Below are 21,253 nucleotides of genomic sequence, written 5' to 3'. Positions count from 1 at the left end.
CCTATCTTGTGGCTATTGTGGAAAAATTAATCATACTGAGGTGAATTGTTGGAAAAGAAGGAGAAAATGCCTGCATTGTGGGGGCGCCAATCATCGGGTTGCTAACTACCCGGTTGTATTACGCGAAGGAAAAAGAACCCAACAACCAATCAAGACTAACCCTGGACAGACGAAGGGGAAAGGGATTGGATCGAAAGTACCGGCTCGGGTGAATTCCCTAGAACAACTTCAGGTCTCTGACTCGTCTGAGGACGTAGAAGGTATGATCCGCCGTCTAATGCAGATTTTGATAGATTCCGTTAAGAAGGAAATTTCGAGGACGAAATTTCTTTAAGGGGAGAGAGTGTGAGGACCCATAAATTTTTCTTATTTTATATTCTTTTATTTTATTTTCTCTCATGCATTTTCTTCACTATACCCTATGATATTGATTTTTCTAGAGATTTTATAAGTGAATAGAGTTTTTAAATCATTTTCCTGATATAAGTTAGTTCATGTTAAGTTTGGAGTGTATATTGGACGTGGGACCCGCTAGTGCGTTAAGTGAGAGAAATTCGGTCAATTAGGTTAAGTTTTGCATAAAGGGATTAAATTACTAAGTGTTAGGAAATAATTAGGGGTTACCTAGATGAATTAACAATGGGGAGACAAGAAGATAACTTTAAGCATAAAAAGTGCCACGTGTCGCGTTCCTATTCAAAGTTGGACTTGCCTAACTTTCTTACCTTTACTAAAAGATCAAATTTGACCCAAAATTATCTTCATTTCTACTCTTCATGGCCGAGCTCTTCAAGAGAAAAGAAGAGAGCAAACTTCAATTTTTGGCTTCCAATTCTTGCTTATATCTTGAAATCCCACCGATTAAATCTTGAATCTGCCCACAAAAGTGACTTGTTAAGGAAGATTAAAGGTCTTGGTGGAGTTGTTTTGGAGGAAGAACCCCTAAACTACTACCTTTCTTGAGGTGTTAAGGTATTTTGCTTGGAAACCCACTCTTTGTTTCTAATAATGATAAATTAGTAACTTGTGGTGGCTAAATATGTTGTTTTATGAAATATTTCATGGATTAAAGTGGAGTTAGATAAATTTCTGATTTTTTTGGGAATTTTTTTGTTTTCATATAATGGTTATGATTGACCTTGGATTGATAGCTCTAAATTGTGTTAAGTGGAGCCTTTGTGCGTTAATTGCGGTTGTTTGCGGAAAATTTCAGTTTTAGGGTTCCAATCTGCCATGTTCTGACCGGCTTTATTCGTGCATGTTAGAGGCCGAATCAGACTTAGGTTAAAACATAAAAGTTGTCGCAAATGGTGTTAACTAGCTGCCTACAAAATTCAGCTCAATCGGAGTATGGTAGCATGTGAAATGACCGAAATACCCTTGACTACCCATAAGCCCTATTTCGCAGACAGTTTTCTGTTTCCGTGGAGATTTCTATTTTTGACCCTGGAGATGCATGTTTTAGCTTTGGAGGCCTTCATAAGAAATGTAGGTATATGTATTAGCTTCGAAACGCCATAAAATTCGTTTCAATCCGATAAGTGTAACTTCAGTTGTGGGTGTTATGCCGAAAGGTGTGTTTATGATTTGTATGTAGAAATGTGGTTGATTTGAGATGAATTGGTGTTGATTGTAGGATGGAAAAGTAAGCAAATTTAGGGGAGATGCTGTCGAATTTTCTAGGCCGTTTGGTCCCTTTAAGTTTGAGTTGCCTTTTTGGTAGAAATGAACGACTTTTGGATCGTTCAAGCCCTAGGTCCTCTCGTTACCTTTTCGTTCCAAAATCACGCTTTTGCACCCTTGCATTTATAATTCGTTTTTTGTTTGGTTAGGCATACGACTCATAGTTGAGTTTCATTTGTGAATGCCGTTCCCATAGGAATCATAATTGTTTTACTTTGATCATTTTTGGACGTGCTGGTGATCCAGGAAGTACTTCGGGGGGGGGGGAACGTTTGAATTTATTTTACTTGAACTGGTGAGTGTACCACTTCCTTAATTTGTTGTTTATCTGGCTATCCGTGACTTCTGTATACTCTGTATGAAACGAGGGTGTACTTTATCACTCTCGTTTCTCTGGTCTGTTTACTTTGTTTCCTGCATACTGTATAAGTCTGTATTTGCTCTCTGTATCTGTTATCTGTATCTGTTCTCTGTATAAGTCTGCGACCTCTGAGCTCAAACCTGTGGCTAGTTGCTCGAGTCGAGCTGGCAAGGGTCAGGTCGATTAGATAACGAGCCACGGTAGTTTGTTTCTAGGAATCTTTGGGTATTGAAACTCTTGATTCCGTTATACTCGAGTATTATCACTTCTGTTTCTGTTGAGGTGTTCGGGCCCTGTTAGAAGTAAGTTTGGTGGACAGAATTTGGTATAAAATGGGGGTCTACGGACATGGTTGTTCTTCATACGTTGACGGAGAGTTAACGGGTTTGGATCAAGTACTGCAACCGGAAATTTTGGGCTCCTAAGAGCCACCCGTATCTTTTCTATCTATGGTGTTTGTTCATTTCTTTATTTGATTTGCATATGTGACTAATTGAATATGAAGTTTCATGATTCTTAATTGCTATTATTTTAGTACCTCATTGAGCATAAGTTCACCCCCTTCCCTTTATCTTTGTTTTCCTTACAGGGAACCACACTTTGAACCGTGATTTTGAGAAAAGGGTTGAGCTAGTGTAAACGTTCTTTTGTTAGTTCTTGTGTAATCAAAACCCTAATTGTCTTTTACTTAAGTATCACGCTTTTAATTGTAAAGTTTTTGATGTATGTACATAAGTGTTTTATCATGTACAGTAAGTGTATTCATTTGAGATGGTACCTTTGCGTTTGTTGAGATGCTATTTGTAACCATTGGACGATCGGACGAGCGCGGCATTTGAACAAGAAAAGAAAATTCTAGCGGGAACTGTTCACCAAATCCGACTGTATCTTGGTCGGATTGTGATGTGTCCACTTTCCATTTGCATTTTTGTCTTCATTTTCATATCCGTTGAGGCGTTTAATCGAAGTACCATGGTACCTTACGGTGTGGAACTCATGTTTCTCAATTTAGTAGTCTTCGATTGATTGTTCTCTTGGGGATTCATTTGTACGCTATATCGGATTTGTGTGATTCGACTCTATGGTCCTAGTGAGAGTTGGACAGGCAGTCCGCTGAACCCTTTGGTTCGCTTTAGGGTGAGGTGGGTCCGTCACACCATTGACAATAAAAAAAACCTCTTGAATAGCAGGAAAGAAGAGAAGAAAAGCCATTTTGGTGGTGAACTAACTTTACTATAATTTATATTATATCCTCAAAATGTCATCCTATCAGATACCCAGGCCAATCCCCTCAGAACAAAATTAGCAAAATTTTAATGAAAAACTTGTACTCTAGCAAAAGAAAAATGAAAAGGCAAAATTTATGCAAAGACATGAGGAAAAGGCACTTAGAAGCAATAATCTAAAATAATGGAAATCCTTGATGACTTACAATGCTTTTGGTCATTTGTGGCTGGAAACCCAGCAACTAAATACACACTGAACTATCAAAAACAGATCCAACATTTAATGGCATAGAGATGCAAAGCAAATAAAGAAATCAGGCATTCTCCTTAATGAATGGAAAAGGAAGCTCATGAAAGAGCATCCAAGTAATGAATAACCAGGAAAATCACAATCAAAACTTGATTAAAAAATATAAAAAATCACAGTGCATTAAAGTAAACTTTTTATTAGTGAATGAAATAAAATATACCATATCTTAGAGTATTGCAGCAATGTTGAAGAGGAAAAAGCCCAACTTTCTCCACCTGCAATCACAAAAAAAAAGTAAATTTTAGATTAGTAAGAGGGGAAGAAAACAATGAAGAGAAAATCAAATGTACAAAAAAAAAAGTTCACAATGCATAAGCAGAGACTTTTGAACTATCGATAGATGATAACGATCATGATGTCTGCAAAACATGACAGAAACTATTAGACACCCAATTTCGAAATTGAAAGTATCTAGGTTCTTAACCTTCCCCATTGGAGAAATTTATCAAATAACACAATCATCCACAATGTTAAAACAGTTAGGTAGATAAAACATTGGGAAATTTATCCAAATAATAAAAAATAATTGCACAGCATAAACATAGTGAGGCAAACAAAAGATTAAACAGATTACACCAATTACTCCAACATCGTAACTCCTTAGATTCAGTTCCACTGCCAGCTTAACATAAACTTTCATATTGTCAACTAAATTTCAGAAAATTGAACTTGCTCCAATCAATAAAGTGAAAAATTCATGCTTTTAAAATTTCAATTGTCCTGTTTCCCGTAACTACTACATCCAACCATCCAACCTAAGCAAAAATTTTCAGCTTTCAATACCCAATTTGATGACATCAACAATTAGTAATATAGGAAACGTCTCTTTATAGTTATTGTAGAAATAGCTATGAAATTTGATTAAAACTTAAATCATAAAGAGGGAAAATGGGATAAGTAGGGGGCGTAGTAGTAAAAGTAAAGATTAAAAAACCCCAAGTTTTGGAGTTTAAAAAAAAAAGGGGGACAAATCAAGGGCAAAAAAAAAATAGCACTGATATAAAAAACAAAGTATTACCTCTTTATGTGCTAATTCCATGTCAAAGTTTATGAGCAGGAAGGCGGAAACACCCAAATGGATTTTGTGGTTCACTGGCATATCATTAATATAACACATCATAAAAAATGAAAGATAAAGTAATAACACGGATTTCTTTTTACTTCTAGCCAAAACAAACGGAAAACATTAGACACAAAAAAATAAAAGAAACAAAATAAGGGATTTCTAACAAAAAAAAATAAAAGAGAAATATTCAATAATAATAAAACAGAACAAAATAAGAAAATTTGAACAAAAACAACCATGTAACAGTCAAAAACTTGTGAATGGGAAACAGGAGATGAATCTGAGGAAGAAGAGTACAATGGGGAACAGAGGTCTTCTAGAAGTGCAAAAAAAAAAAAAAAATTAACGCAAATCTGCAAAGAAAAAAAGATTACCTTATTAGTCTTGCTGCCTGAGGAAGAGGAAGATGACAAAGGAAAAGAAAAAGAGAGAGAATGAAGAAAAAAGGAAGAAATGAAAAGAGAACCAGAAGAGACTGAGGGGGAAGAGAGAGATAAAAGCACATGGTTTCTAGCACACGTTTTTTGGCACAGGGTTTCAGGTGGTTTGGATAATAAAAGGGAACAAAACTGGTACAAGGATTCCAGGACCAACAAGTCAACAACTACGGTGCACATGATTTCCACATGAAGAAAGACGAAAGACCAACAAAAAATTCCACCACCCATTCCCACTTTATATATAAGTTCTTTATAGTACAATACTACAAAGTTAATTAGTGGCTAAATTGCCAACCAAATAATATACTTAAAAAAATAAAAGATTAGGATCCTGTGTTCCACCTCCCAATTCTACCTTCGGTTTTACCCATTGACATTTAGCCACGTATTCAATCTTTTCTTTTTCTTTTTTTTTTTTTGGTTTGGACAAGCTTTTACTTGTAGTTGTAGTAATTTAAAAATCAATGTACCGTACAACAATCGTTTATTGAAAAAGTACGCTGGAAGTAGAAGTGGAATAGCAGAAATCTACCAAACCAATATTGAGAACGCTACGGGTTTCCGGTTTCGGGGGCGGCCATTCTCACGAAATCTCATTAGGAGGAGAGAAGATCATCATCAAGTTCTTGTCTGAAATCTGTTTCTTCACGCCTTTTCATGGGCGGGGGCCAGAATGAAAGCTTCCCAGTTGGCGGCTAGGGCTTCGGCATGAGAGTGCACGGGTATTCATCAAGCTAAATGCACAAAATTACAACACCCTAAAATTGTAGTAAAACATGATGCATCTTTACATCAAGTTTCACTTCAAGCTATGGTTGATTTTTATTATTATTATACATAAGAACCAGGAATTCGAACTCAAGAACTTCTTAAAATAAATATCTGCTCTCGTCTCCATACGAAGATTCAAGATGAAAACGCAACACACAACAGGAGCAGAAAATGCAAGTCATGAATTTTGCACACAAATAAATAATTAAATAGGTATTTTACAATCTCGGTGGCCAAGACGGGTTTTCATGCATTAAAATAACAAAACGTTTATGAGAACTTGAATCCAAGCACACAAGAGATTGTGCAAATCATACGCCTTTCCGCAAATCTCCGACCAAGTATCACGCATTACACTGGGAGCTAGCACAAGCAACAGCATTGACTGACGTTCAGTAAAGATTCAGCCTGAATACACTGGGGAGATCATTACGGTCAGGGTTTCTAAAGAATACATCCATGTTCTGCATCTGCAGTTTCAATTAAAGGTAAAACATCTATTATGCATGCAAAGAACCATCGATGTGAACTCTCCTTTAATAGCTGCGGTCTGCTAGACTGAACAAATAAAGATTATTACAAGCAACTAGAAATTAACTGCATTTTATGACATAAGTAAAGCTCCTAAAGCACCCGAATGCACATGTTAAATTGCATACCTCAATAGCATAGCATTTCATGTTTAAAATGATATCATTAATTTCATAGGTGCAAATGTTTCAGTTTCCATGTTATCTAGCCCTAAGGACACGATGCTCGAGATAAAGAAGAAACAAGTTTTTTATCGAAATAAATCTTATTTACATTAATAAGAAAAGAAGAAACAAGTTTACAATTCCTCAAACTAGTCCACAAAGAGAGTTCCCCGAGTCAAAATATCTGAAACCATAAGCTAATTCTTGAAAAAGAAAATCGAAAAATAATTGCAGAAAGTAAACGTATATGCCACCAGTATGATTAGAAGAACTGAGTCTCGTAATCACCACTAATACTGCCAATGCCACAGGAAGAAGAACTCGGGGCAGCGGCAGCAGCAGCTCTCTTTTTCCTTTCTTCCTCATACTCTGCATCATCTGTCGGCAACTCATACCTACATACATGACACGAATTTCTCGACCCCAACCACGGTATGATACAATCCCCATGATACCCATGTCCACAAGGCAATTTCTTTACCATTTCTCCAACACCAACTATATCTTTACATACAGCACAAGCCAATGCCTCCAATTCGGACTTAATCTTCGTGGTTTCTAATGCTTCTACAGAAGCTTTTGATGCGGGAGACGCTCCTCGCCGCCCACCGCTATCAGTTTCGGCCAAGTTTCGACTAGTTTCGCCCATCGCCTAGATTCCCAATATACCCTTCTCCTTCAGGCACAGCCAATCGAAGCTCAATTGAGTGGTCCTCAAATGGTGCAGCGGCGGGCATGCTCGTCGGCAACTGACTGGGAGTAGGAAGAGAAATCCCAGGGAGAGTGCTTGGATTTTTTATTCTTTTTAGCTGGAGAAATTGATATTTCGTCTTCCTCCTCGTTAACGGTGTCATTTTCCGCTTCTCTATCTTCTTCGCCTGAGTCGTCCTTATTGTCATCATGCTCGTACTCGATTTCCTTATCGCTCGGGGGTTCAAACAAGAAATCTGAAGCCATTGAGTGGCGAAATAACGAAGACAAGTAACATGCTTCATCATCATAGCCACCTAATCCTTGGGAAGGAAAGAACAGAGTGAAGGTGGGGAAGGTGTCCAAGGATTGTGAAGACACAGTAAATTTTGAGTGGGAACAGCCTCAGGGTCTGGTCGAAAAGGAAAAAAGAAGCGGGCAGAAAGCAGCACAGTAGCAAAAACAAGTGGAAGACAAGACGAACAAAGGAGAGAGGAGAGACAAAATCAGGTGCAACCAAGGTAAATTTTGAAGCGAAAACAACACCAATCTGTGGCCGAAAAGAAGCAGGTTGGAGTGGGTAGAGATGAAACTGATGAGTGGGTAGACAGGAGGTTGATGAAGCGGAAGGAAGAAAAGACAGCACAGAACCAGAAGGAAGGAAATACGAGATGAAGGAAAGGGAGGGAAAAATCTGGTGCAATCAAACTTAGCTGACAACCAATCATCTTGCGCCACGTCACCAAAAAACCAATCCCCTCTCGCCACGTGGATGACGACGACGCCGACGTGGATCCCCAACTTTCACACTTAGGGTCTGTTTGATAATATAAAAAAGTGCTGAATCTGAATTTTTTCAGACATTTAGATGTTTTAAGTGTTTGATAAATGAAAATCTATTTGCTGAACTTGTTAAGTAGTGCTGAACCTGTGTGTATTTTTTTCAGTACAAGAATCATAACTGAATACTTAATTCTGATAAGAATCAATAGAATTATTTCAACTACCTTATCTTATCTACCAAATCTACCCTTATTTGTTAATTATGTTCAAAATTCTTATTTAATTAAATAATCTAATATTCTCTATCTAACGATTTTTAGTTTATCTTTTCTCCCTTTTTATTGACTTTCACATCTTCTCCATACTCCTCATATAATATATTTCATCTTTTATATTAATTTAATTTAAAAATAAATATTGTCATTTTCATACCTTATAGTTTTAAACTAATTAAATCATAGATTCTATTTCTTTTTTGAATGAAAAGATATAAGGGCAAAATTATCAAATTAAACTTATTAAGCATTCAGGTATAAATATTTATCAAACAGTATACATAGGTTTAGCATTAAAATGTAGACATTCATATATTTTTTTCAGTGCTTAAAATTCAGCAAATTAATTGTTTCAGTATTCAGATTTCAGAATTCAGACTTCAGAATTCAAATTCAGTTTTATCAAACGGAACCTTAGTCTATATGGTTGATAAGTTACATGGGATAACTTTATCAAGTTACATATCTATTACCTCTCAGTTAACAAGTATCGCTTTAACTTCCGACACAAAAGGAGTTCTTTTTTTTTGGTTGCCTGCCACGGTATCCAGGGCTTTGCCCTGACTAATCCGTTGGTCGACCCGGGTCGCACACCTGGCTATGGTGGGTGAGTCTCCCAACAAGGGTAGCTGCATACGCCAGGTTTCGAATCCGAGACCTGCTTAAGCGGAACCAAGCTGCTTACCACTTGGCCCAACCCCAGTTGGTCAAAAGGAGTTCTTTGACTATATATATACACGCACACACATGAAAATTTACGTTGATGGGAGTGAATTTTACTATATCTAAACCTACGTACAGAACATAAAAATAATTTTAAATCCTAAAGGGTCAAAAGTTTAAATTTTTAAAGAGCATTTTTAATAATTTTCAATTTTCTTTTTTTGCAAAACCCAATTCTGTAAGACTGTTGTTTGACTGCTTTTGCCTATATCTGTAATTGTTCTTGACGTCTGGTCTTTACTCCTGTGTCGGTCTCCAAAACCGAAAATGGAGTCAACAGTGAAAGATTGGATAAAAGCCGATGAAACAGCTAAAGAAATGCTCACTCGGCTCTTCACGGAGCGACCCTTTTTGCCACTGCCTCCGCCGCTTCACAAGCTTCCTCTCCGGCCCGGAAACGTCATCGAGGTTGCCGGCCCTCCTTCTTCCGCTAAAACCCACATCTTAATGCAGGTAATTTATTAGAATTAGTTAATTAATGATCAATTAATACTAGTTCTGCATTTCTTTTTTTGGGTTAAATCGTTAATATGTGAAAAACTATTTTCTTGAAATTTTTTTGTGAATTTTTTTTCAGGCTGCGATTAGTTGTATTTTGCCTAAGCAATGGAAAGGCGTCCAGTTTGGAGGCATGGAGCGGTTAGCTGTTTTTGTTGACTTGGATTGTCGGTTCGATGTTTTACGCTTTTCCCGATTGTTAAAGCACAAATTAATTCAAGCCAATAGCAACGGTAAGAAGTCATACGTTTCCATGTATTATTTCAGTTCATCTTTGCATAATGATTTTAGATGTTATATAAGTTTTGTTCTTTTCCTGTTGTTTGGTGGGGTTGTAATTATATGGCAATATAATGGGGATAAACAGAGCACTCCATTCTCATAATTTGGTGTTGAAATACGAAATGTTTTAAGAGAACAATGAGGAATTAAATTACAATAGGAACACATTTAATGTAATGTTTTACTAGAAAAATGTTCCATTTACAAACAGGGTAAAAATTTATTTCTTTTATTTTACTCCCAAAGGGCCTGGATGCTAACCTCTATTCGGATTTGAAATTCCCGTACATGCAACATGCATTTAGGCCTGCTAGTGTGAAAAATCCTTTACATGTTAGTGTAGGAAAGGTTAATTGTGTTTCATTCCCAAAAAGAGACAGAAATGTGAAGATAGACAGGATATATGATTTGATGGATTTAATAACATGTACTACTTTCTTGTCTTCCTATAGCGTGTTGGGGCTGGATGAATTTGAAACTAATTCAATCTTTGGTGTTTTTTTTTTCAATTACTCAGATATGAAGTCACAAACTCAATATGATGAAGAATTATTTGCTGAGTGCATGAGACGCTTCTTATACATCCGTTGTTACAATAGTTTAGAATTTCTTGCCACTCTTAAGGTGAGTTAGCAAATTGGAGTTCAACATTTTTGAGCTCCAAATAATACTCTCCTTGCTTGTTTTTTTCTATTGGACTGAAGTTCTTCATTTTTCTTGAGCAAGGAAGTTTTAGTACTCAAAAAGCATGAGTTATTGCATCTTCCTGTTGCGATATTATCCTTGTGCTTTTTGAATTTTTGGAGTCTTTTATGCTCACTTATGGTGGAACTGATACTTGAAGGAGGAGAGAATGTTGACTTAAAGTTTGCAATCATGCTTTGCATCTTTATGATGCTCAGGATGAAAAGGAAAAAAAAAAAAAAAAGACACTTCTGCACACGGAATTATACAATTTGGCCTAACTATGCAGAAAGTTACTTTTGCATACATCTGCACTTGGAATCATACACTTCTTTATAGTTGTCTGTCGTGGCATAATTTGTTTTCACGTGTTTATACATTTTGGACTAAACTAGATTTTTAAAAGATACTTGTGCAAACTACTTGGTTACCAATAACATGCATTACAGAAAATAAATGACAGTAAACATTCATTTCTTTCTTGATGCCACTTATGTTTTGATCATTATTTTTTCCTTGGAGTCTTGTTACATTTCTTGTAAGCTAAATGAATGATGTACTAACTCTTCTGAAGGTCCTTTGCATGTTTAAGTTCCTTTTCCATCAAGAAGTAGGTTACAAGCATAGATTTTGTTTTCAAAATTTGAGGATCAAAGATGTCTGTTTTGGTTACTTGTTCATGCACCTTTTCTATTTTATGGTGTTATAATGTCAAAGATAGACAGTTTCAGTAATATTCTTCTGTTTTCTGCCCAGCAGACTATGAATAATCAACTTCAAAAGCAAAAGGACATACAAGGTGTTGGTGTTCATTTGCTTGTGTTGGACAGGTTTGGCCAAGAGTCCTAATAGCAAGTATATGCTTCTTTGCTCCCAGGCCCTCATCTTGGTATAACATCCTTAGTTTAATTCTTTGAAGAGTGTCTCACAATCATTCACTGGTTTAATGAAGGCCACAACTCTAAATAAAGTAAAACAGAAAAACCAAGTTTGCATGACTGGCATAATGTTTTAGACCAATTTTTGTTAGCAATTATTGCAGAAAATTTAACATACTTGTCTGTGCTAGTAGAACTATCTGCAGGCTTTGGGCATATATGTGACTCCATTGGGTTTGGAATGCTCATAGGGACGTGTCATCTAGCTTGTGAAATTACATTAAGCTCTTCAAAAAACATTGATCTTTTTATTTATGCCCCCTTAAATTGCTTAGTAATATTTAGATAATAAGTTCTTTAAAATGTTAGCCATGTAATTAGTAAATGGAATGTGATAACTTAATCATCCACTCCCAAACTGCATGGAGAAATTTTTTTTCTTTATTGGAGCAAGTTGGTCTGTGATACTCTAGAAAATCTCCAACATTTCTTTCAAGTGTACTTTGTAAAAGAAGGAATTCAAGAAAATAATCACTTAATTAGAACGCATGTCCCCCAAATACTTCCTGTAATCACTTAATCAGAGATGGACAAAAGAAGACAAAAAATGAAGGCGCTAGAGCCAACTGTGTGCTGTGAAGACTTCCTTTCCTTTTTAAGAATTATGTGCATGTACACATCCATAACTATGTGTATGTCAAAGTATCTGTGTCTAGAATATATCTGTGTACATGGATGATTGAACCACTATGTAGCATTTATGCATATTATAATTATGTGCATATAGAGTTTTTTTTTTTTTTTTAGTGTAATATCTATATATCGGCACTATATATTACAGGGTGTTTTACTGTGGTAGGTTACCTGTTAGGTAGTATCAGGTAGTCATTGTGTGGGAAACCAATTAAAATTTTCTTCATGTAAAATTTGGTAGTTTGATCCTTAGGGAATGCTGAAGTTTTTGTTGATTCCTATTGTCTGTATGAATAAGTACCATCTTAGCATCTGACCACGATAACAGCAAAAGCATTTTTTTTTGCAGAATTTAAGTCTTAATTTCAAGTGGAGATATTTTATTTTTATTTTTATTTTTTTGGTATGTATGACCTTGTGGTTTCAGCTTAGCCAAAAGGTATTCTGTTTCTCAATATCTGTTATTTTCTTTATTATCACCAGCATTGGAGCTTTCTACTGGATGGATCGTGCTTTGCCATCACTACTTGTAGGAGGCAGCAACAGGTAAAAGACATAAGGATGATTTTTAATAGACCTGATGGATTAATATCTTCCCCTCTATATGCTTTGGGGTACTTTGGGCTATGCAGACACTTTTTCTTGGCTGAGCAGATATAAAAAGACAAAAGTGAAATAAAAAGTAGAGCTAGGATAAAAAGTAAAAGCAGGAAGTTCAGCTGATGCCTGTTCATTGTCTATATTGTGAATTTAGTTGTAGAGATGTAGTTCCAATAGCTTAAGTCCCCATTCTGTTGGTTTTAGTAGAAACAAAGGCGTGGCTTAGCATTTCCTGTTCAATTTACTGTTATCATATTCATTTGCTTGTTAACATTGTTATATTCGATCAGTACTAAAATCCAGACTGGAGATTTTTGTTCTCCTTGCATTTGAATGGAAGATAGAAGAAAACTATAAATTGAGGTTCGCCAATCAAGCATTAGCCATTCTCTCACCATTTTAAGTGTTGATCTAATGTATACAACATTAACTTGAACATGTTTCAGCTAGGTAAATTTAGTGCCAAAAGATTTTTTTCAAGTTTTTATCAATAAGACTCACAGCTTAGTCTTTGGACATTGTCAATTTGCAAAAAATTATACCTAAACTTATACTTAGAATGGACTATGGGACTTCTGGAGAAGAAGCACTTGAATCTAAAATAAACTGATGGCCTTGTAGCTTTCTTCTTTCTACTAGCAATTCCCTACCTCATTTATAAATTTGTACAATTCCCAGTTGTGGATTGCTTTAGACTTAGGGATGGATGTGTATTTGATTTTATTTTTTCATTGAACCATTCTTGCTATCCATTCATTCTACCAGCAATACATGCAAGTTCCTACTCTTCCTTTTCATCACCCATTTCCCCTCACTGTCATTGTCTATGGTTGAGCCACTCAGTCATTGTTTCACTTTTGCACTCAATGAGAATTGATTATTTCAACTGTGGACTCAATGTTACTGAAGGTATTCCAGAAGCCTGGAAGCGCATGCATTTGGAGGTTTGCATTTAAGACACTCGTGAACATTTGTGCTGCTATTTCAGAATGTTTTGCAGACCCAGAAAATGATAGCAGTGAATGGCAATAGACCTTTAAACTAAATGGTTTTAGATTGTACATTGGTAGGAAATATAATATTTCCTTTTTTTTTTAATTTTTTATTAAATTCTCAAAACTAATAAGGTTGCCTTTCCAATTCTGTGGTTGTGTACTTCTCTGCTGTTACCATTGTCCATTTCATTTTGGGTTAGATTGCATTACCTTTTCACGTCCATCTTTATATCAATGAACATTTTAAGCTAGCACATCTCCTCTAAATGTTCTCTGTCATTTGCATTTCAAACAACAGTCACTCTTAAGCTTTAAAAACATTTGCTCCTTTCCTTTTCACGTTATTGGTTAACATGTGCCTTATTGTTTTCTTACTGAAACGTGCTCTGTATGTTTCTTTTCTACCTGGTTTTCTAGTTCTATTGCTTCAAGGCCTTAACTTGTTTGGCATTGTGCAACATCTCCGTATATTAGGAAAAGCCTTTCTCTTCAAAGTGTGATGGAAAATGTGGTTCAGGATCTTCAGAAGCTTCTCTTGGTGCATCCGTTGCTTGTTTTAGCTACGAAGAACTCAATTTCTGGGGACAAATCTACAGCAGATGAACTTATGAGGTTGTTGCTTGGATCTCAGATGAGTCCCTTTTTAGTCACATTTGACAGCACTGATCTTGCATATAGACAGCAGAATAACATAGTTGCTTTGATCCAATCAAAATTTTAGCAACACAACTTATCTCACTTGAAGAAGAGGTGGAGAAACTTGAGCTTGAAATTTCTTGTATGATGACAATGGATAACCAAAGGACAATCTATTAAAATGTGTTTTCAAAGGACATTTACTCTAATTAATTCTATGTTGCTATATTTTACCACAAAATAGAGAAATTTCATCAAAACCATAAAATATGTGAAATGTCTTTATTCCTTTCATCGTCATTTTTGAACGTTTACTCTAATTAATTCCATGTTGCTATATTTTACCACAAAATAGAGAAATTTCATCAAAACCATAAAATATGTGAAATGTCTTTATTCCTTTCATCGTCATTTTAATCCCACTTGGAGTGGCTAAAAGTATCTGGTTTCTTGTCTTGTTGTTAGAGTTGCTCTGGAATAGCTTTGTTTAGGGCAATTATCTCAATTAGTTATGGCAAGTTCTTAGGGATGTAGGCTTAGAAGATAAGTAGAAGTTTAGGCTTGAAGATCTGGGATTAGCAGTCCGAACATTTGAGGCACACCTTATATAAAGAGTTGACTCTCTCTGTCTCTCTATCTCTCTCTGGCTTTAAGATTTGGGATTATTTTGAAGTGCACCTCCTATAAGAAGTCTCTTCTCTCTCTCTCTCTCTCTCTATATATATATATATATATTTGAGGCACAACGTAGATAAGAATTTGACTCTCTCTCTCTCTCATTCTCTCTGACCATGAGATTGCCTGGCACAACAGGGGTGGTTTGAATGGTGGCAAGATTGGTTGACTTTTGATAATCATAGCGCACGAGAATTCTTAAGGAATTACTTTTGTAAGTTCTTGGTGTTAATTTAAATACAAGATGGAAGGAACAAAAAGAAAAATTGCAGGGCATTGTGCTCAGATCTCAATTAATTTAAATCATGCAACTCTTTAGTAAGTTTAAGAGCTATTAGGTACCTGCAATGGTAATGAAATATGACATAGCTTCTAATAGGCTTAAAGGGCTGTACCTTATGTCTGTTAACTCTTCTTCAGAGGGTAAAATCTAGTACTTGAATCATTGATCTGAGGTTTGTTCAATGTTCTGGGAATGAAATCTGTTTTCCGCAACTCGAACCTATATCAGGTAACAGGCATAAGAAAAGATGTTTGTTACCATAAAGGAGAAGGCACTTGGACTGTGCCAGTTGCAATTGTTTTTCTGTACTACTACTTGTTGAAGTAAATTTTTTTATTTATGATTTTTTACTTGAGCACCTTAGATTTTTTACCTGGGTTGTCTAAGTCTATTTTATTTCCCTGGTTTTTCCATCTCACAGGAATACAAGTAGTGGTCCTCGGCCCAAACATCGTGAATATATGCCTTCAGTCTGGCAGGTACTATTTGTATTGATATTTTTAATTCAAGTTTTTCAGTTAATGTACTAAATTAAAAAAAAAAAACTAATCATGTTCATACAATTGGTAAATGTATATCTTATATCCACTGAATTTATCTTGAATTTGTAATGCTATTGGACCGTGATGATTTAAGTTGATACAGGATGATTTGCTTGTTTTTTGTATTTGAACCACATTGTCACTTAAACTCTTAGAATTTGACTTCCTGATCCAGCAAAAGTACTCAGTAACCAACTTTTTCTCAATGGAAAGGATTCTGAAAGTTGCTTCTTTTGAATGTAATATGGTTTTTGAAAATGATGTTAAAAAGTAATATATATAATCAGTTCAGCCCAGGAGTCGCTATTATGTAACTTCTGTTTCTTTTAAATGTTTTTGTGTATGTAAGGGGGTGTGAATTTCTATTACTGAATACTTCTCAAAATTCTCATCATGATGTTTGCAAGTGCATTATTTCTGCACATTCCCAGCAATATTAGTTTTGCACTTGTCAGCTGCAAGTTCTCTTATCAATAGTTAAAAGTTCTCTTATCAATACTATTAGGTTAACACATTTTTGGTTGCTGCAGTCCTTTGTTACTCACAGGATACATGTTGCAGCATCAGGTCTGAATGAAAGAAATGTAGCTAGCTCATGATTTTTGCTGCAACCATTTGGAAAAAAAATAAGTCTTCAATTTTCCTAGTTTTCTCAGTTATGGATTTGAATGTTTTTATTCGTTGTAGAGCACGACGGCGACCATCGAAGACAACGCACTTACTTGACAGAATGGATTTTGCCTTCAGTAAACTTTTCAGATAGATTCGTTATAAATGAAGTACGTGCAAGTTATAAGACATCCTTTTAGAATTTAATCTCAAACTTTCGTAGTGTTTGGCCATTAATTGCAATTCAAATAACTGCAGGATGGTGTTTCTCTCATATCATGAAGGCATTCCAGTGCAATTGCTTCAGTGCTTTTGTGATGTGATGTTGATAGTTGAATGTGTCAAAGCATCATCGTAGAGCATACCCATGATCTTATTGCAGATTCTTTCAGGACTCCTTCATTCTGGATCTTCTAGCTACTTGGCGGCCAGAGTTCAATTCAGATGTGTTTTCAAGAAGAAAAGAGATATATCTTCTATATGTAGTCCTTTGGAGATAATCCTGATTTCAACGACAAGAAGACGCGCCATCAGCATTCGATGTGATTTGGAGGAACGGTATAATGATCATCATACAAAAAGATTGGCATTATGGGAAATGGAAGAGGTTTGGGATGCATGGCTATCATCGACTGGAAAATCCTCTGTTTGAACATGCTAGCGTTGGATGCTCAACAAGGTTCAACAAGTACGATGACATTGTTTGTTGTTGCATCAACTTAGCCGTCCCCTTCCTGGGCTACATTCATTTTGAACTAATTTGATGTCTGATACATGTGCCTGGTTCTGTTCTAGGGGGATTGTGTTTTGTAGAATGTGTACACATAAGTTTTAGTTTACAGTGATGAGCAGGACTATAGTCAGTTACACTTTGACATAGTAATGGCGATAGAGCGATGTGATGTTAATCTTGTTCTTTCCAGCCTCCCTTAGACCTTTATCATCTTGTGTCTTGTTCAGCTTCAACATAACTGTTTATTTTGTAATTACTGCTAATCTTGGTGTCAGAGCAGTTAATTTGGGCTAAATATCAAGTGTTGGCAGAAATGCATTTCCCACTTTAAGAGAAGCATATATACATGTCCAAAAGGAAGAGATTAGGAGGATTTCTATGGTGCAATCCCATTGACAAAGTTTCTGGTTAAACAAGGCATACCAAAACTAACGGCAAATTTATATGGTAGACAACCGGATTTGCATTTTTTTGGGGATAATATCAGAAACATTCCCTCATGTTTCTCTAGATATCACCTAGCAACCTTAAGGTTTTAAAAATATCACTTATCTCCCTTACTTTTGTTATTTATGTAACAAAATTTTGAACAGCTCTAAACTAGACTTTTGCTCACTAAATAAACATACTCCTAAACCACTTTGTTTACTCCAAAAAAACTATCTCCTAAAAAATAATTTCTAATTGTACTACCACGTCACAATGTTATAGTCCATAAAAATATAAATTTGAAAAATAAAAAAGATATTTACAAAGAAATACAGTAGCAGCAATTTAACTCTATATGCTCCCAACTTCTTAATCCGTGTCTAAACCTTCAAATTGTATTGATTATTATGAAAATCAACTCAAAATAAATAAAGAGATCATATCTCACTTTATCACAATCACAAAAAGTAAAAGATAAAGAAAATTTAATTTACTATAATTTACAAATAAAAAATTGCATAGTCATCCAAGAAAAGTGAGTAAGAGAGAATATTGAAAAAAGGACAAAGTGAAGAAAGTGACTTTTATTTCTTTTTCTTAATTTTTTGAGCTCCATTTATTTGATATGCAAATTATTTATCAAGTGAGGGTTAACATAGTCTTTTTACAATTGCTTGGAGAGGTAAGTGATATTTATAAAACTTCAGGGGTGTCAATTGATATTAGGAGAAACCTTAAGGGAGGTTTCTGATGTTATCTTTTTTTTTTTTTGAGCGAGACAACTAGATTTGCTTGCTTGGAACTATCATGTGCGGCACGCATGGTATGTGAACTGACTAAATTACACTCCACATGCTATTTATAATTAATAAAATAAGTCAAGATGACTTTGGATAACTACCAGTTTTATAAAAACTTTTAAAGTAATAAAACGTAATGTACATAACAAGCACATTTCTTTAATACAATTTTCAATTGTAACAAAAGATACAAAACTAGAAGCCATAAGCTAATGTATATTATTACAAACTTCAAATATGATAATAACCGGTAGTTGCACCAAATTTTTTTTTTCTGGAGATATAGGGAATAACTAGAATGTTTCAAAAGAATTTTTATTATGAGTAGGTAACTAAAAAAAATTGGTAATTAAGAACTTGTGGGAATAATTTGGTGAATTCATAAATCCATGTGTGCTGCACAAGACCAATGCATCTAGAAATTGGGCTGTGAAACACAATTGTATTTAATTTAAAAAATTATAGTAGCACAGGGAGTAAATTGGTTCAATTATACATTCGGGGCGTGATATGATGAAAAGGCATTTGTCAAGGGGCTTTTTTGTAATTAATCCTTAAAATAGTATGTATCTATAGTATTACAAAAGTGGTTGGCATTTTTTCTGTTTTGGAAGTAGTCTATAACTATATCCTACTTTAGGATACTTCAAGGTTGGTTAGCAAGAAAAAAATGAAGGTTGGTTAGTGATAGAGTTGATTTGTTCAAAGGAGTTTTCTAACAGGTGTCGGGCACTCGTTAACACACCTACATTTCATTTAATTTATTATGTATATAAACACACTAACAATTATTACCTTTCCTTACATTTATATACTTTCCATAATTAATCCCCTTGCATTTATATATTTTTCTTAATTAATTTTGTATTTTTAAAAATTTAACACTTGAAATATATTTTAACGAGTGTTCATGGTTATATAAACAATTGTTCAAATTATGGATATTTGAAGATAAAAGCCTTTTATTGGTGTTGACTGGGCAAGATCTATTAATGATTGTGTTATGCGGTGAAGTGACAAGCAAAGAGATATAGCTTACTGACGTTTAAAGTAGAATATAAAGGTACGACTATAAAATTTGAGAGGAGAGCAACGTCTCTCAAGATTGAAATTAGATGCATGACAACTAATTTGAATTTTAATTTGAAATCCAAATTTTATTCATGTATTATGCATTAACTCATGATAGTCTATACAATATTAACGTATATAAGATTTACTAATTGTATATTTGGTAACTAACAATTAAGTTTGGACCAAAAAAAAAAGTGTCGTCATAACCACCAATATCTTTAATCAACATTTATCCGTCTGAATTCATGCCAGTTCTATTTTTAGTAGAAAGATTAAAGAACCAGGTTTACATATCTCAAAAGAATTCAAGGCAACCGGATACTGGATAGACAAAAGGATTGATGGACTGGCTAAATAGAAGTAGTTGGATATGGCTTTATCATCATGTTGTAGATTTTGCCCCATAAAGTGATGAAGATTTTTGTAGATTTGTGTCCCTAGGAGAGTCGATCACGGGATTTACGGGTAACTATGGAACCAATCGAACTACCTATGGGGGCAATCATACAAGTCCAATCATTGATGAAGATTTTTGAAGATTTGTGTCCATTTAGGATAATTTCTATCGTTTGGATAGATGTTGAGAGAGATATGGCTTTGACATTTAATGCTTTGGATATTGAAAGAGTGCTTTATCAAGTACACCTAACCAAACCACCAGTCTTTGAGCTGATGGCCACCACCAAAGTATTAAAGTTTGGTAGGAAATCTTGCCTCCTATCAATTCGCAACATTAAAAAAGTGGCTCTATTTAAAAAATTCAAATGGGTATGTAGTGCATCCGTCTGGTTCGATGGTGATTTAGTCCCCTCTGAATTACCCTTGGACCTCTTCTGATCCTCCCCCCCTAGTGTAGGAATCTATCGTATCGACAAAAGAAAAAAAAAATACACCTACCCAACATTGAAAGACAGAATACTCACGGATCATGTCCTACTTGTCATTTTCACTAATAAGTGAGGGTGGAAAGTGTAAAACTATGAACGAACAATCTGTCTTCATTATGTATGAGTTTGAGATTAAAAGTTAAATATTCTATAGATGAGATACCATTTTGTATTACTTCAAAGAAGAGCTTAAAAAGATTTATGTGAAATGTGATGGCCCTTTTCCTTCGTTCTTCCGTTATCATGTGCACCTACTCGACGTTCAAAGATCAAGAATAGTCAGAAATCACATCCTGTTTGATCCTGGTTGCCGGCGACGATGGGGAAGTGCAAAACTAGGAATCAACAATCAACTTTATGTGCCTAGTTAGTAAAAACTCGTATAATATATGTTTTATCTATAATTATAAAAACTTTCATGTATTTTGTACATTTTAAAAATATTTTAAAAAGTACTCATACTTTTCAGATAATCGTATGAAACATGTAATAAAATTTTCAAGTATACTTAATGTATTATACTTTGATATTTGGCAAAATGTGTAAAAATACTAGCATATCTTCTGAATTATATACAAAATAGCAACAATGTGGATCATAATTTTTATAGGTTATACACTTAAACATAATAAGGTGATAAGATTTTAGTAACATATAATCTCTTATGGATAATAATAAGAGTTAAAATTGGTATTGATATACATAATCTTTGAAAATTATAGTTATTTTACCCTTATATTCAATTCTACAATCCTCAAATATATTCATAATATTCATGTAAGAATTTGTATACATAATTTTATCAAATTTGTTCTTGTACGCCAAATTTTTAGCTGTATTTAAAAAAAACTTATAGTATATGTACATACAATATGTTATATTATACTAGTGTCATGTTTTACTAACTATGTTTATATTTATAGATTTGTGAA

At 34.8% G+C, this 21,253-nt stretch overlaps 2 protein-coding genes across 5 annotated transcripts; one reads left to right on the top strand and one right to left on the bottom strand.

The window, feature by feature from the left end:
• Positions 1-6,814: 6,814 nt before the first annotated feature.
• LOC113771223 (E3 ubiquitin-protein ligase CIP8-like) lies at positions 6,815-7,509 on the bottom strand. The gene is made up of 2 exons (XM_027315831.1): positions 7,270-7,509; positions 6,815-7,204 (listed from the first exon to the last, which is right to left on the bottom strand). Exons 1-2 carry the CDS (start codon positions 7,507-7,509, stop codon positions 6,815-6,817), a joined length of 630 nt encoding a protein of 209 aa, XP_027171632.1.
• A 1,775-nt stretch (positions 7,510-9,284) lies between these two features.
• LOC113769946 (DNA repair protein XRCC2 homolog) lies at positions 9,285-17,384 on the top strand. 4 transcript variants are annotated; one of them, XM_027314283.1, is made up of 10 exons: positions 9,285-9,476; positions 9,601-9,754; positions 10,321-10,427; positions 11,247-11,317; positions 12,542-12,604; positions 14,128-14,265; positions 15,669-15,726; positions 16,320-16,356; positions 16,477-16,568; positions 16,657-17,384. In XM_027314283.1, the coding sequence occupies exons 1-10, from the start codon at positions 9,291-9,293 to the stop codon at positions 16,678-16,680; spliced, it is 930 nt and encodes a 309-aa protein (XP_027170084.1). In that variant the 5' UTR covers positions 9,285-9,290; the 3' UTR covers positions 16,681-17,384. The 4 variants fall into 4 exon arrangements, 3 of the variants coding, with proteins under 3 accessions (XP_027170084.1, XP_027170085.1, XP_027170086.1); XM_027314284.1 differs by having other exon boundaries at positions 16,295-16,356; XR_003468359.1 differs by lacking the exon at positions 16,320-16,356.
• Positions 17,385-21,253: the final 3,869 nt, after the last annotated feature.

The sequence above is a fragment of the Coffea eugenioides genome, chromosome 5 (genome assembly GCF_003713205.1).
Source record: "Coffea eugenioides isolate CCC68of chromosome 5, Ceug_1.0, whole genome shotgun sequence".
Taxonomy (NCBI): Eukaryota; Viridiplantae; Streptophyta; class Magnoliopsida; order Gentianales; family Rubiaceae; genus Coffea; species Coffea eugenioides.
This window is presented reverse-complemented; position numbering and strand designations above follow the sequence as displayed.

Coding starts and splice junctions, on each gene's coding strand:
- LOC113771223 (XM_027315831.1), bottom strand. CDS start 7,509: ATGGCTTCAGATTTCTTGTTTGAACCCCCGAGCGATAAGGAAATCGAG. Junction 7,205..7,269: donor ATGCCCGCCGCTGCACCATT/TGAGGACCACTC, acceptor TTGGGAATCTAG/GCGATGGGCGAAACTAGTCG.
- LOC113769946 (XM_027314283.1), top strand. CDS start 9,291: ATGGAGTCAACAGTGAAAGATTGGATAAAAGCCGATGAAACAGCTAAA. Junction 9,755..10,320: donor AATTCAAGCCAATAGCAACG/GTAAGAAGTCAT, acceptor TCAATTACTCAG/ATATGAAGTCACAAACTCAA. Junction 11,318..12,541: donor CATTTGCTTGTGTTGGACAG/GTTTGGCCAAGA, acceptor TATTATCACCAG/CATTGGAGCTTTCTACTGGA.